Source organism: Melopsittacus undulatus, chromosome 3, assembly GCF_012275295.1.
Source record: "Melopsittacus undulatus isolate bMelUnd1 chromosome 3, bMelUnd1.mat.Z, whole genome shotgun sequence".
Lineage (NCBI taxonomy): Eukaryota > Metazoa > Chordata > Aves > Psittaciformes > Psittaculidae > Melopsittacus > Melopsittacus undulatus.
The window spans coordinates 91,312,304-91,329,124 of NC_047529.1; the positions used below are offsets into that span (position 1 = coordinate 91,312,304).

At 41.2% G+C, this 16,821-nt stretch overlaps 1 protein-coding gene across 3 annotated transcripts; it reads left to right on the top strand.

The window, feature by feature from the left end:
- The first annotated feature begins 619 nt into the window (after positions 1–619).
- On the top strand, positions 620–16,320 carry LGALS8 (galectin 8). Of its 3 annotated transcripts, none has more exons than XM_031046245.2 (9): positions 620–720; positions 2,729–2,849; positions 6,334–6,422; positions 8,028–8,238; positions 8,877–8,993; positions 10,651–10,677; positions 12,480–12,568; positions 14,415–14,580; positions 15,029–16,320. In XM_031046245.2, exons 2-9 carry the CDS (start codon positions 2,814–2,816, stop codon positions 15,176–15,178), a joined length of 885 nt encoding a protein of 294 aa, XP_030902105.1. In that variant the 5' UTR covers positions 620–720; positions 2,729–2,813; the 3' UTR covers positions 15,179–16,320. The 3 variants fall into 3 exon arrangements, with proteins under 3 accessions (XP_030902105.1, XP_030902106.1, XP_030902107.1); XM_031046246.2 differs by having other exon boundaries at positions 624–720; positions 2,713–2,849; XM_031046247.2 differs by lacking the exon at positions 620–720 and adding an exon at positions 780–917.
- Positions 16,321–16,821: the final 501 nt, after the last annotated feature.

The following is a 16,821-nucleotide window of genomic DNA, read 5'->3' on the forward strand; positions in this document are numbered from 1 at the left end:
ACTTTATGAGGCCTGTGAGGGAACAGGAGGATGAAAGCACAACTTTGGTGCGAGGGGTGTAAGATTTCCAGGTTTCAGAAACTTCATTGTACTGGAGCAATAAATGATCCAGTCGGCTTTGAAACTCGCATTTGGCTATGGTCACAGGCGATGGGGTCTTCCTGGGTGATCTATCTAGGAAGAGATGGGTTATGCTGTAACAAGGGACCTACAGAAGACACACGAAGCAGAGAGGAAGTGAAAGGTTTGCAAGGGAAGCTTGTGGTAGCGTTAAGGATTTGAATTAACTTTGTGACCAAGTTGTTACTTTAGCGCTTGTAAACCCGAGCCCAGGGGCCAGGGTCCTGTGGCACGGCGTGGCCTGAGCCCAACAGCCCTACATGGGCAGGGCCTGAGCCGCCCTCAGGAGCGGGTCGGTGCGGTCCCCGTGGCGCTTCAAACTCATTTGGGTACTGGGCGCTTCCCCGCTACCCCGGCCCTGTGCCGGGGCCAGGAGCCGCTGCGGTGACCGGCCACTGGCACGGCCGGTCCCGTGGAGCAACCCTGGCCGCCGCTGAGCCCCGAGCGGCGTGAGGGGCACGCCATGCCTTGCGCGGTGACGTCAGAGGCGGCCGGAAGCGTTTGGGAGGGGCTAGTGCGGGCACAGAGCCGGTGCCGGGGTGCAATGGTGTGGGCGGGAGGCGTCAGCCCGCGGGTCTGCAGGCGCTGCTAGGCACGGAGGTACGTTGTACGCGTACAGAGAGCGTCCCGTTGGGGAGAACCGGAGGGTAAAAGTAGTAACAACACTTCCCACCCTGCTGCCCTCCCCTGGGAGCGCCTGCCCGCCGGGGAGAGCAGAGCGGCTGCTCCCCGGTGAGGCTGAGGCGCGCCTGGCTCTCGGAGGAGGATCTGTGCGGCCGGGGCTCTCTCGGGGCGCGGTAAGGCAGAGGTTTCTGAGGTGTGCCGTTGGAATTAGCCCTTTGTCCTTACAGCGTGTTATCCGGTCGGGTTTATAGCTGGGAGGGGGGAGGGCACGGGACTGGTGTTTGGTACTTCAGTCGCTTGCACATACCCAGAAAGTGTCTCCCTTATTCTCTCTGCAGAAGTCTTGCGTGCCTTGGTGTAAAACCTTGGTTTGATTATAAAGCCTGATTTGTGTTGCCCTCATGGAAAACATTTTCAGCATGTCACACTGGGCAGTGTGATACCTGTTTTTTTTGTATCAGCTTTGTATCGTTTTCAGCTGCTTTGCAATGTGTGAAATAACAGGAAATCATATATGCCTTTTTCAGTTCTAAAAGCAGAGTCAGGAAACCTTAACTTAGAGTGTTGCATACTTAAGATTTAGTATTCCATGTTACAGAACCTCAACCCATTGCTTTGTCGTAGTGCCACCTGGTCTGCCAAGACCAACAGTCCAGGATCCTCCTTCAGCAGGATCCAGATTTCTGTTGCACACCCAGGGGAGTTCACTGAGCAGGATGTTAGACATGGGGTTGTAGGTTTCGGTTTCATTTTCTTGGGGTCTGCTATTGGACTTTCTGATGCTAAAGGCAGGGTTATAGTTTGCTTTGGTCTAGATTTCTTCCTTTCCAAAATTAAAACAATTAAATTTGTCTTTGCATATTCCTGTTGTGAATTGATGGTGTTATTTCACGAGAAGATCAAAGGTGCAAAACAGGGTACCTTATATTCTCCGAGTTGTATTCTAGACATTGGTTTTATGTATGAGAAATAATACCCTTCTGACCCAAATCTCCTGCAAGATAAGCTAAATGTTGCAATGGGCCACTCCATTGTTGAATCATTGCAAAAGGTTAACCCCGGGGCCCTGTGGAACATGTCACAGACCTGGGGTGTTTAATTTAGCTATTCCTCTTCTGTTTTTTTTTTTTTCTTCTGATATTGCTAACAATTGTCACCCAGTAATGATGCTAGAACTCTCACCTTTGGCTTTTCCCCTGTTTGCCTGTCACCACCACACAGTTTGCATGCTACCTTAAATTGGTGGCATTCTCCATAATGTGCAAGAAATTATTACTTAGTAGTCTCAAGTGGGCCCTGACTTTTGGTCACCTCATTAAAAGATTTGGTAAAGAAATTGCAGTGTAGCTGAATACACTCCCAGACTGTTGTTTCATTTCTTATTAATGCTGTGCATTTAATGAAAGTAGTTATTTGTGGAGTTCAGGTATTGTATGTGTTGGAGGAAGGAACATAAAGTACCCTTTGCTTCCCTCATATGTCTTTGCCTAGGATCTCTTAACTTTATGTAAGATAAAATCAAGTTCAGCTCCTAGGGCTTGTCTGCTTTGGGAAATTTGGGGATAGCACATAAAGTGTTAAAGGAAGCAGAAGTGGTTGGTTGCTCATCTTGAGAAAACTGCATTTGTACTGGGTTTCTTTTCCCTGTCTGCAGGCAGGAGTCAGCTGCAAATGAAGAGCTGAAGGACACTGAGGTGTCAGTGTTCCCCTGTACAATGATGATCTTTATGTGGGATTCTGTCTCAGTAGGCATAATCTCTGGAAGCTGTTGATGACATTGTATACCTGTATGCACTGTCCCTTGTTCGAGTGGTGCCTTATTTCTTTAAGCAAGTATTTAATTTTTGTTTTTCTAAACTCCAGCAAACTTACTGGAAAGATGTTTGCATAATTTCTTATGCTGTTTAGAGTTATACCTTGGAGGGTTTTACTCCATGTAGTGTCACTTTGTTTCTTTCTAATTAAAAGGTTTGTTTTCTCAAAGGGATCCATCCTTTGGTACTATCTGACCAGTCAGTCCTGTAAACGCACTCCAGCAGTGGTCACACATAACTGGAGGAGGGAAGATAATGGCCTTGAATGGACAGAAGACAATCAGTAACCCGGTAACTCCCCTGTCATGTTAACAGCTTTTCCCTTGGGAAATGGAATTTTGCTGTTTTAGGTCAATAGTTATTACTTACACTGTTTTGGACAGTGAGGGGTGTTACTGAGAACTACTTGCATCACTTGCTATTTGAGGGAGAATGTCACAGGTGATACTAGGAGCTGAGGTTTAGAAGTTGTGCTGTAAGTAAATGGATGCTTAATGCCCAGGACTTTTAAAACAGCAAGGAAGTTCTGTCCGCCTTGGAGGGTAATCCTTTTTCATACACAGCTTATGTGGATGTCTGGCATGTTTGCAGGACATGCTGTATTGAAAGTGAAAGTATGCTAAGCAGTGTTTTCAGTCCTAATACTCTGTAAATATGGGTGTTGCCTGGCAGCCCTTGGAAATGTTTGGGTTTGTTGTGTTTGTAACTTGAGTCTGAACAATTAAACTTGGAATCTTTCTCAGTAGTTGATATCTTACCTTAGAATAAATACTGTTTTTTAGGGAAGACTTGAGCTAACACAGTTCAACAATTGCAGAGAGCAGATTGGACAGAATGTTGTTTGCCTAGTTTAGAGAGTTTGGAAACTTTCTCTGAAAAGCTCTAGTATTCTTATGATCTCGAACAGTGGTCTGACACTGGCATATGGTTAAAAGGGTGGGCCGGAGCTGTGGTTTTTGTTGTATCTTTAAAAAGGTAGTTCCTTTGAGCCTGCAGGAAATGGTCTTTTTAATACTGTGTGCTAGAACTCTTGTAAAGTCTGTAGGGTGTCTAAGTGGAGTATAGAGTAGTGCAGATCAGCACAGTGCTTACTTACCAGTTACGGCTTTGCAATGACACACACCTGTGCACTCAGTGAATACAACTGTTCAGTCCCACTATATATTCACAGCCTGCAAAGTGGATAGAGCTAGGGATGATGAAGGAATAGCTTCAGCCTTCTTCATAGGAACCCAGCTGGGAGAGGAACTTAAGCTCTGTGGAGATCAGGTAAGAGGAGTGAATTGCAAAAGTAAAGTTGGTAGATGGAGATTTTGGTGGGAGAGGAGGTGTGAAGAGGAGGATCTGTGTAAAGGAGAGAATAAGAGTTCAGCAGAATTGGGTGGCTGCAAGGGTACTGATGAGTATGACAGGTAACAAGATCAGGCTGGAGAATAAGAAGGGGTAAATCTGGGTTTAGGGATCAAGAGCCTAAGGCAGCAAAAAGTGTGAGTATTTGGGATTGGAATGTGGAGGCAGAGTTGGGAAGGAGTGTGCTGATGACCTCAGGACAGCCTCCAGGCAAGGCCAGGAGCAACCTGCTCGATCTGACCTTGCTTTGATCAAGGCACTGGGCTAGAGACATCAGAGGTGTCTTCCAACCTCAGCCCTTCTGTGATTGTGTCTCGTGTGATACCATAAGATGAACTTACGAGGGATGAAGAAGGGCAGGCTATGAAGTTTTCACTGTTTCAGTCATTGTTCCATGAAAAGCAAAACTTACAAGCTTTATTACAGGTTTGAGTCTGAAACATATTTCTTTGCTACTGTACTGTTCTGAATCATTCAGAAAATCCTGCTTTCCTCTTCATGCCCTTTACTCCACCCATCTGGCAAGAAATGTTGTCATGTCCCAGCTGATGGGGCAGCTGTCTCTTACCCAGCAAGCTGGATGGATGTCATCACAGTTCTCTCCTCTGTAAGACCATAATCTGTCTTTGCTTTATGAAGACTGGCAAATATTAGAGAGAGCTTGATCTTTGAGACCTCTCAAACTCAGTTGATGTTGACCAGTTGGCCTCAGAGGTAGTTTTTGGAAGTCTGGAAGAGAGCTGGGATGCTGGTAGGTCATGTGATTTCACAAACATTAATCTTAATAAATAAGGAAAAATTAGTAGAGGAATGTCTTGAGATATGAGGAAATTACAGGCACATTCTATCATGACAAAACCTCATTAAGGCTGTAGTACTGCACTCAGGAAATGCTCTGTTATTGCCTTGCAGATTCCATAACTTAGCTTCTGAAGAGTTGGTGCTCCTGCTTAAGCCTGTAAAATACATGAGACTTAAAACAACTTGACCATCTCTGAGTTCATGCTTGAGGAGCAAGTTCTTTAAGTCCATTTTGCCTGATACAGGAGATGACTGCAAACTAGGTTTTGTGCAAAGCATGGGTAGCTGAGAAGTGGAGAGGGGGCAGAAAAGGGTATATATCTACTGCAGAAGTAATCAACATCCTGGATTTTTGCTGTCATTCCCACTCCCCTCCTCAGCAATTCACAAGAATAGGTGTCAGCAAACACATCCCCTTTTCATACCTTCCTCTTTCACATGAATTTACATATATTTAAAAAATAAAAATCTCACCTTGTCCTTATATAGTCCAGTATTCCATTAACAGTCATTTCCAATCTGTTCATTTTTTGTTGTTAAATTATTGGAACGCTTGTTGACATTGATGTTTCCTTTCAAAGATGTCCTAAAATCTTACACACTGTTCCATAGATAAAGAGATTTTTGGGTGGGAGAAAAACAAAACAAAAACCCCCAAACCCAACCCAGCCTTGGCAGAATTTTTTGTCTGTTAAGCAAAGCAAATACAGCATTTGCTACCATTTGCTTTTTCTTCAATCTGAAGCACAAGTGATGACATGCATACTTACAGCTTTGCTTTTAGATCAGTCACCAGCTGATGGTCAGGGTATGGGCTTCTGTCAGGATGTCTGAGCCTTTGCCAGAGAGCCTTGCTGGGTGTTCAGGGCTTTTGTTTTAACTGACATGTCCTCTTATATGGCTTAACAGCTGCTACTGTGTTGTCATTTAGTTTAGCATGAAGTATGTGTGTGTTACCTTCTCCAGATATCAATATGGAGGAAGAAATGGAATGGCTTTGAACCAGACTGCATACTGTAGATATCACAAAGACCAAGACCCCTGAACAGCACACTTTGTAATTTTTAGCTCATTAGGATGAGGTATTTTGTTGTATTTGTCATGTAGTTTTTGCTAAGAAGACACTCTGTGTCTTCTTTTCCCATTACTGTTTTCCGAAATGGAACAAGAGCAAACAAAAAGGCAGCTGCTATAGCCTGGGGTCATAAGGGTTGTGGAAGATGCTTCCTTCTATCAGCAAAGGGTTGATAATAGGCAGCCCTTGGCAATGACCTATTTTAAAGTGGATCCTTTTTATACTCTATTAATAAGGCAATAAAATATTACCACTCTTCATTTGAGAGATAGCAGTGGGGGCTGGAAATGTTAGTTTTAATTTTATCTGAGAAGCCTCATTTACATAGTTGAAAATCTGCTGAGTTTTTTCATCCTGTTGTGGTAGGTATTTAGTGCTTTTCTACTGTTTATTTTAAATAAAATGCTAGTTGTGTTTCTTTTAATGTGCTAGAGCACCACACAAATAAGTATTGTATTATTATTTTAAAATTTGTTGTGCTTTCTTCTGCTTCCATTACAAAATATTATTTAAATATTTTATTTTTCTTTTTTCCCCCCCTTCTTTGAGATCATTCCATATGTTGGGACAATATTTGGTGGCCTTGCTCCTGGACAGCTGATTAAGATCCATGGGACTGTTCCTGATGATGCGGACAGGTAGTGGCTACCCTATCACTTTTTGCAGTGTCACCACATGAACAGGAATGTAATGGATAAAATATTTACAGGGATTCTACTTAATATGGCACAAAAAGTATTGATCTAAATACTTGTGATAGTATCAGAGTGAATACAGGCTTAAGTGGTTAATTAATGGATGAACTGATTTTTTGCTCTATGTTGATTCTTTCTTTTTGATTTTTGCTTTGTCTGCTTTGGGATTATTTTCCCTGTCATATGTCTCCCTGTCTAATGGGATTATCTGAGACTAATAAAATTGATAAGTGAATGTGTTACATGAAGGAATTAACTTAAGCTGGGATAAACAGGTATGAACTGTTGTCTCTAAAGCAGAGTTATCCGGTGTGCAAAAGCCAATCAGCACACTCAGTTGAGATATTTGCCTTTATTGCAATTCTGCACAGAAGAGGGTACCAGGCAGCTAACACAGCCAGCATATTTTCTAGGGAAACAGGTAAAGCCTTTTATACAAAATGCTAGCAAGGGAGGAACTGTGGAGACAGTGTTCTCACAGGAGAATGAATATTTGGTACATGAGTTCTGGATAACTCTGAAAGTTACAGCAAGGCTATGAGAGGCCTGAGGAAGCTTAAGCAAGCAAGATAAGAAGAAGCTGGAATTCACTGAGTGATGAGAACTGTGGACTGTTGGCAAGCTTTCGAGGTCAAGTTCTAACACCTGTGCTTAACCAATTATATGTTAGTCACTAAGGGTCTTCAAGACAAGTATCCAATCATGATATGCCAAATTGCTGTAGGTGTGTGTAAGCAATAGTATATAAGGAGTTAATGCTTTGCAATAAATGGCTTTTTGTCTGATCATACTGATCTCTGACTGAGTCCGTTCCGCAGCAAGGAACCATGTCAAAATAAGTGACTAGTTACCTGCACTTTACATAATAAAATCTCAATCATGCATCCCTTGATTTTTACCCAGCTCATTATACCAAGGTGGTCCTATACTTACATATAAAATCTCCTGTTAGAGGTGTGTCTTGTAGTATTATAATTACCTAAGGTAACTAGAGATTATATCTTTGTCAGCTACCACTAAGTTCTTGCCTGGCCTTACATCCTGTTACGGTTCTCATTTGAACTATAGTTGGCCATAACGCAGGTATTCACAGCATTCCATTTTGAGGATCTTTCCACTCTTATGCTCCTGTTGTCATAGTCTCGAGACAGGTTGTTTATCTTACACACTTTTAACTCCTTTTGACATCAAACTAGAGCATGTGCCTGGTATGGGAGTTCTGTTCCCTGACTTTGGCCAAGGTTCATTAGGTTATTCTACTGAAGATGGTGGGAGAGAAGGTGGTGAACACAGTAAGTGAGGGGCTTATGTAATACAAATTATAACCATTATGTAAGCACTTAAATTCATTGCAAAAAAACATGGGGAGCTTTTCACAAATATGTAGAGGTTGGACAAATGTGGGTTTGTTGGTTTTTTTCCTTACCCAGCAACACTCATTGTGTCTGCCTGTTTTGAGGCTCCACAGTAAAACACAAGTGTATCAAACTTTTAGGTGATTTTTTGACAGACTGAGCTAAATATGATTTGTCTTATTTTTATGATTAGGTTCCAGGTGGATTTGCAGTGTGGCAGCAGTGTAACACCTCGAGCTGATGTGGCATTTCATTTCAACCCCCGCTTCAAAAGGTCTGGCTGCATTGTTTGCAACACGCTGGAGAGGGAAAGATGGGGCTGGGAGGAGATCACTTACGAGATGCCCTTTCAAAAAGGGAAATCATTTGAGATTATCATCATGGTTTTAAAGAATAAATTCCAGGTGAGTCTGTGTCAATTCTTTATCACTAGACAGTTGTTCAAGTCAATAGAAAAGAGGTATTTTGTATAATTACAATAAATAGTAGGAAGCCTTGGTTTCTCTCTTACCTAGGTATAGTCTAACTACAGTAAAGTTTGTAAGTTTTTCTTTAAAGAGCTGCTAAGTAAATCAGACCTTTAATTTGTGTTGCTTCCCTCCAGGTTGGATGGGTAGCCAAGTAACTTCCTGCCATAGCTAATGGCTACCCCTCCCTTCCCTTATATGCTGACCTTAGGATAAATGTTCTTTGTGACTAGTGTAGGACAGCCCTCTTGGAGTGAATATGTGAGGTGTATTTGTCATGCTGTGTTAGACTGCAGTAATAGATTCTGTTACATTGGTAATACCACATTGATAAATGATCAGGTGATAGAAACAAAAGGTGTGAAATACAAATTTTAGTGTAGGCAAATAAATCTCATAGTGATGGAAGAAGACTGTATCATAGATGAGCTGAACTTAGTTGCTCTGAAAATTTTAGGATACTCCCTGCTTTGGTACAAAACCAGTGTAAAACAGATACATGCATATAATCTGATACATGGCTGGTGTAATGTATGTGTAATATAATTTTCCTGTTTTGTTTCCTGTCTCTCTAGGTGACTGTAAACAAGAAGCACTTGCTCCTCTATAACCACAGAATTAGCCTTGAAAGAATTGATACTCTTGGAATATATGGCAAAGTGCAGATCAAAACTATAGATTTTGTTCCTGGTGTAAGTTATATTGACAGCTGACTTGTTCAGTTCCTTTTCTCTGTCTTGCTAAACTACAGAGTAGGATTTTATGGTGAAAAGGAGGTAAAGAAAAGCAGCTATGCAATCTAATGCTAGTAACTCCTTCCTCCCTTCCGCCTACATTTCAGCATATGAGTCTCATGTGAGGATCTCTGTGCCTCTGTTTTAGCCTTGAAGAAGGGCAAAAGAGTGACAAAGTTCACAGCTTACTAAGTTAATATGACAGATGGTATAAGAACTGATGGGATACTGGATCTAGGAGTGCATTCGACTTTTCAAATATTGCAGGAACTCCAGAATGAAGTCTCACAATTCAGTGCTTCTAAGTGACAAGTTTGGCCATGGCTGTAAATTGTTGCTTGGCTTCCAAATGCCAAATTCAGCCACAGCTGGCACTGCTTTTGCATGTAACCCCGTTTTTCCTGCTAAAGTGACTGAGTTGTTGAACAAAGTGGTAAGTAGGAGTGTATGTTTGTTTCTGGGAGGTGAGAAGAGGTGTCTTTTTTCAAAGACTTTGTGGCTTGACTTGCACTTGAACCAAACTTCGGTGCATCTGAAGTGAAGGCAGTGCTGAGCTTTCTCAGCTGCCAGCTCTAATAGAGAAAATAAACCAACAAGGAGGAGTTGAACAGTATTTTCAGAAGCAGAGATCCTTCTGCTCTGCAAGGGTGAGACTTTTAGAGCAGAAAAGAAAGGTGATACATTGCAGGGAGATACAGAAGTGAATGCCTTTTCTTTTTCTTCCTGCCGCTTCATTAAGGCAGCCTACGTAGTGCTGTGTAATATTCTTGGTATCTGCTGCCCCATCTTCACTACCCTGTGGGCAAAGCTTGAGTCTCTTACTGCCAAACATCAGGTCTAACTCAGGTCAACAGACTAGTAACTGGGTTGATAGACAGTGGAGATGTGGGCCTGAATGAAATGGGGTCTAAGCTTTAAATATATGTCTGTGCACTGAGCATTTGCAAAGCCTGTGTACAGATTTTAGTGGGCCCCATCACTTGGCCTTGGGCACGTTGCCAGAATGTTACTTGAAAGCTGTCTGAAGACTTAAATGAAAGGTCTTAAAGGATGTAACTCCCAGAAGAGCTCTGGGGGCAAGCAGGTTCTGCAGGTTCATTTCTGTCCCAAACACAAAATGAAACAGAGTTGCTTTAGTCTATGGTTGCCAATGCTGTACACTTTGGGGAAGAAAGGAAAATGGAGAAGGGTAATTGTTTCCTTTTTGTCTTTGCTTCTAATACACTCCTCTGAGGAGGAAGATGGAGGCTTGTATTGAAATAAACAAGCTGAAGACGATTTGGCTACAGCAATTGACCTTCAGGACTTTTTTCTTGGTTTGTAGGGCTTTGGTTAACTTTTTTTTTATCATAGCCCTAGTTTTCTGTGTTAACACTTCACGCTTTGAAACAGCATGGGTCCTCATATGGTTCTAAAACAACTTCATGTTAAAGTTCTATTTTGTTAGCAAGTGACATCTAAATATCTCTCTTTCTGCAGTCTTTACAAAGCACTCAGCCATCAGCTCTAGGAGTAACAAAGATAAACACAGAAAATGTATATATGTTTGTAAAAGGTTGAATGAATCTCCCCATTATGTGGTAAACTAGTTAATGTTGTTTGTTTTCTCATGCAGGGAGAAATGCCGGATGGTTCACAATTCGTAAGTAGACAATTCTTGTAGCAAATATGAAGAGTAAAAAAAAATTGAAATAAAAACATCTTAGTTATTCATGACAAAAGCATGCACGAAACAAGGGGATTGAGAATCTTCTGGGAGATGACCATCAGTGAGGTTTTGTAGAGAGTCATCCTCTTTTCTGCCGCTAGTAAAAGTGAGGCTATTTGTTAAATCATTTAGAAAACCAAAAAGATAAACACAGCATCCGCAGCCATAAACAGAAAAATAAAACGGTTTGCCTGAAGTTTTAAAGGAATAAATCACATTAAAAACTTTTCAAATAAGCATACTTAGCTTTCTCCTTGGGGACTACCTGCAAAACAAAAGTATTCTGCAGTCATCTTACACCAAATGGCCTTATGTTAATGTGCGTGTCTCAGAACCTGTCTGGCTACATCTTCCTCTATGCACTTCAGGTGGCTGGATGCCAGCACTGCACCTTAGGGTTGGAATTCACACCCATACAGCAGGGAGCATCGATGGAGTGAGGGCTCATCCTTTTGCAAAAAGCTGTAGAGGTGGACAGTATCCAGGCTGGAGTAGGGACCATGCTCAGACTGAAAAGGGGTTGGAAGCCAGGAATATATACAAATAGAATTTGTGGAGAAGCTAAAGTTGCAGTGAGCACCATGATTTTAGTTATCTCACTACTTGACAGTCAGCCTTCTTCAGTCTTCTTATCAAAACCAAATAACATGCAATACTGTCATTTGCCAGTGGTGGCCTTCAACCAAAAATTAAAAATAAGGCCAGGTATTTCCCCATTCACTCCTTTTCCCTGATTAAAATAACTTGTAACACAACAAAAGAAAAGGCAGATAAAATGCTTGCATTATCTATGTGCTGGTGCCAGTAGGACAGAATATTGTCGTGGTTTAAGCCCAGCCTTAAATCAGAATCACACAGGCTCTGTCTCACTCTGCCCTGTCCCCCCCTGCCCCCAGCTCCCAGAGGGATGGGGAGGAGAATTGAAAGAATGTAACTCCCACAGGTTGAGATAAGAACAGTCCAGTAACTAAGGTATAACATAAATCACTGCTGCTACCACCAATGATAATAATGATAAGGGAAATAACAAGGGAAGAGAATACAACCGCTCACCATCCGCTGACCGATACCCAGCTCACCAAGCAGTGATCTAGCCCTTCTGGGTAACTGCCCCCAGCTCTACATCCTGGGCATGATGTGCTGTGGTATGGAATACCTCTTCGGTTAGTCTGGCTCAGGTGTCCTGTCTCCTCTTCCTCTTGGCTTCCCCTCCTCACTGGCAGAGCAAGAGACTCAGAAAGTCCTTGGTCAGAGTAAACATGACTTAGCAACAACTAAAAACATCAGTGTTATCAGCGCTGTTCCCAGTCTGAAAGTAAAAACCACAGCACTGCACCAGCTACTAAGAAGGAGAAAAATGACTGCTACTGCTGAACCCAGGATGACACTCAGTGACCCCACTTCTAGTACTCAGGCAACTGTGGGACTGAATTTTTAAAGTATTAGTGAAGATTTCAGAGAGGAGAGATCAGGATGTCTGTATCTGAATAATTATATGATGCAAACTCAAATTAGTACAGGAAGATTTATGCTTCCTTTTTTCCCTTTTTTTTTACTTTTTCCCCTTCTTCCACCATTAGTGATGGCAGAGATATTTATTTTGCACTTAAATTGATACTCTAAAGACTCCAATATATTGACATGTTTATCTCAGCATAACTTGGTGCTGTAGTGAAGTTCAGTTTGTATATTTTAAAAAAGTGAATCCGTAAAAATTTTTACTGATGTACTTCCAGACCGTTCCGTATGTTAAGAAACTTGATACAGGACTTCATCCAGGATGCACAATTACCATTAAAGGAGAAGTGAATAAAAACCCAAAGAGGTAAGTGTTACTGATTTTCTTTTTTTCTTCTATTTAGCTGAGCTACTCTTGAGAATGAATAGGCTTTTTCATGCCTCAGTGTATCCTTACTCACTTACAACTTTGTATCTGGAAGCATCTGAAACTACAATGCAGTTTCTCAGGAACCTGCAGGATACTGCTTTAGAGAGGACTTTATGAAGAGCAGCTCCCTTGTGAAAAGTGAAGGTAAAACCCAAGTGTCTTACCTGCTTGATCTGCATCATTCACAAGATTGTGTGTCTGTTCAGGGTTTCCATTGTGTGAGGCATGTGAGCACACGTCATACAAGATAGCTTTTATTCTTAAGAGATCAAAGAGTAAGAGAACTGGTAGAAGTAAATGGAAAATGAGTGAGGTGAGATGCTAGTGTACTTAAATGCTGAATGTTCCACCAGTTCTCTGAGTATTTCTTGGTGGCCTCCTCTGGGACAGCTTAAGTATGAAGGTGCCTGACAACAAGTGAGTGATGGAAGCTGGTGGGGGAGTATGAGCTGTAATTTTGATAGCAAATTAGGAAAAAGAGGTTGCCAAGAAGAGATGATTTAAAGGAGGGTGGGGGAAAGGGAAGTGCAACTGTCAAAATGGAGCTGAGGAAGTGTGGGTGCTTCAGCATGCCCTTTGCTTGAAGGGTAATTTTGGCTCTGTGAAGCACACCTAAAAATGAAGCAAACAACGAGAAGCATGCTTTTTATGCTGTGTATATGCATTGCTCTCCTGCTTCCTCAGAGCACATAACCTCCCTGCAGCTGAACAGCACTCAGAATTCATATTTAGACAGGAATCCGAGGACTAGAAATGTCAGCAATGTGTGAATGACTTTAAATTGGACAGGATAATTAATACTTACATAGGAGCATTTGTTTTCAGATTTTTGTCTTGAAAAGCTCACTAGCTCATCTCAAATGCTGAACGTACTGCTTATAAGTGTGAAGAGGCTTTTGGGTGTTAAAACATTGCGGGTTGTTCTTTGTGTTTGTGCTTTAAAGTGTATAGAGTTTGTAAGTTATTGAATGTCTTTCATTCAGTTCATACACTTATAGATATTCCTTTTGCTTGGTGAAAAAGAGAGCTTCACAGCTTGCTGTTTTGTACTTGGACTAAGCAATTCTAGTCTTCTCAAAGGGCAATAACCTGGCAGCTGGAGCTAATCTGGGGGAAGAATATTTCTTCTTTAAATGCAGTAAGGTCTTTGCCACATGTTGAAGTATTCATTTGAATTTGGATGACTTTTCCCTCTGATCAGTCTCCTCCAGACTTCCCCTCTTAGGCACTCTGTGTTGTAGACATAGCTGAGATTAGAGAGTATTCATTCAGCCTGGGCACAATTTACTACAAAGTAACACTCTGTATGCATTGTGTCCCACAACTCTTAAATGTACAGAAAGAATCCTCAGACTTTTCTTTAGAGTCTAACTAGTTTGGTGGCAGAAAGACTATCTTTAGGCAAAACAAGGCTTCCCACTCCACTGCTGGAGTTAAGTAAGAGATGGTGGAAGAAGTAGCACCACATGGTTCTGTGAGAATGCTGCTTTCTCATGCTGTAGGGGAGCAGCAATTGGCTCTCTTGGCTCAACACCTCCTTACTGAGAAATGAACAGAAAGCTGTGAGTGATGAAGCAGATCTAGCAGGGTCATGTCCTGCATTTACTGCTTGTAGCCAAGTTTTCTCTCTGAAGGAGGCATGTTAACTGCCAGCTTGGTTCTTCAGGTGAATCACAGTCCTGGCTTCCACACTGTTCTGAATATTGGCTAAGGATTTGGTAAATAGCATGGAGCATTGTGTCTATAAACCCTTGGTATAGTAAACTTAAAAAATATCTTCCAGCTTTATGATAAATCTGAGATCAAGTGATTCCAAGGACATTGCATTACATCTGAATCCCCGAGTGAAAAATAAAGATTTTGTAAGGAATTCATACCTTCATGAAAGCTGGGGAGAAGAAGAAAAGGAAATTGCTAATTTCCCTTTCAGTCCTGGGATATACTTTGAGGTAAGGTTAACTGAAACACAGTATCAAGCTAATAATTTTATCAAAAGGATTAGCAGTGGTGCTTAAATATCTTGCCTCCAATACAGATTTAAATAAAACTGCCATTCCTGCATTTCAATGTCTTGAGGATTAAAAGGGAACTGTAGGGAGCAGAGATTTCACTTGGGTTTAATGACAGCTTTCTTTTTAAATAGTTGCAAGAACTCAGTCTGTGATCAGAACAAATTGTAACTGAAATGAGTCAGACTCATGGGTCCCTTCCAACTTGAGTTATTCCATGAGTCTATGGATTTTATTGAAGTTTTACTTATTTTAAAATGTCTTTTTTTGCATGAAACATTCCTTGTAGCAGAAGCAGGGCTTGCCCAGGTCTAGGCTAGATCATCAGGTTGGTTTTCCATGTCTTATCTGAGCTTAAAACTTAACTGTTTCTTTTCTGGCTTTTCAGCTGATCATTTTCTGTGATGCTCATGAGTTCAAAGTTGCTGTCAATGGTGTTCACACTCTGGAATACAAGCATCGTTTTAAACAACTTGAAAAGATCAACATAGTGGAAATCATAGGAGACATTCAGTTGTTAGATGTGAGGAGCTGGTAATATTTTTCAATCAGTACTAAAAGAATTAAACCTCTTTTAATAACAGTGCCTCCTTGTCAAGTACAGACAGGTGCTGATTCGTGCTGAGCCTGCCTTTATCTATCTAGGCTTCTGTGTCTGCCTCTTGTGAGTGAGGTGAGTACCAGAACAGCTAACTGCAAGATTAAATCCTCCTCTACTTTACAGTATCCTGGCAAGCTAAGTACATGTTTGCTCAGATAAATCTCCTGTATTACTGAACCTAAGAATATGAAAATACTGCATCATACTTCATCTAACAATTGCACTCAGTGTGTTCAACTTAATCTACTACTCAGCATTCCTTGATAGCATACATTCAATATAGTGAAGCAGAAACTATACTGAAGTAGGATCTGAAGATATGGTTACCCACACCACATGGGACATTGATAATTCATTTAAAATAGAATTTTTAAATATACCTTACTACTTATATTAGCACTACTTTGCTAGTTTATATTAGCAACTATAACCTTCTGACTGAGGTGGATTAAGGAAACAATTGACCCATCAGTTCTAGCAAAAGGCAAGGAATTTGATCTTCTGAGGCTGCTGTGCAGTAGGACCTTATCTGGCACCTTCTGCTTGTGTTTTAAATCAAACATAGAGCAGCATTTCTAGATTTTAGTGTTTCAAAGTGTTACAAATGAAAATTATTTCACTGGTAGCAGCTGTGTGAGCTTTTGAAAGCTTGTTTGATCTGAAATGGCTCTGAACTGAGTTGAGATTGCTCAGGGACTGAAATGGATGTTTGCTGTTTTCATTTAGAAAAAATAGATGTGTGAACCCAGGTACTCCAAACAGGGTTTCAGCTGAGATATAAGACTCAGATATTCATCAGTGGAACAAAGAATGAATCTTTTTTCAGTCTTGTATTAAAATACTATCTGAAACAAGCTGTTCTGTTCAGTTTTCTGTACAAATGTCAGTCTCAATTTTTATACTTTTAAAAAGTTGTTCCTGGCTGTCAATACATGTATGAGGGATGTTCATATTTATCTTAAAATGAGTGATGCAATTTCAAGAATAATATGTACCTTGAAAGACTTTAAAATTAATCATCAGATTTAATGTATAAAAAGCATAAATAAAAACATTTGTGAACTCTGCTTTTCTCTTAATGTAGCTACATAGCTATTATGCCTTTTTGGTTTATATTTTGTCTTGTGTTGCTTATTATCTTACTCATATCTCCTCACTTCCCCATTGAGGAGCTAGGGATCCACAGACCAGTTACCCTGAGTAGGTCTCGGCTGTGCTGGTGTGTCCTTCAGGACAGTGTTGTACCGCACAATCAACTTAGCTGACTGATGGTAATGGAGGAGCCGGTAGGCAGCTCTCACTTGGGTGTCCTTGCCTTTATCTAAGAGTTGAGCAGGAAGTTCTCATATGAACATTCTTTTTGTTTGACAGCAGACATGATTAATAGTTATTTTCTAAGAAAATCCTTTAAGAGCATGAATGACCACAAAGGGGCAACTTTGCTGTAGAGATCTGCGTGGCATGCTATATACCCTGAACAGAGAGGCCTGTTCCCAGCACTAGATGGGACATACGAGTACCTTCTTTATAGTGTTCTTACCAGTTGCATTTTAAATCATACTTTAGAATTTCAGTGCCTT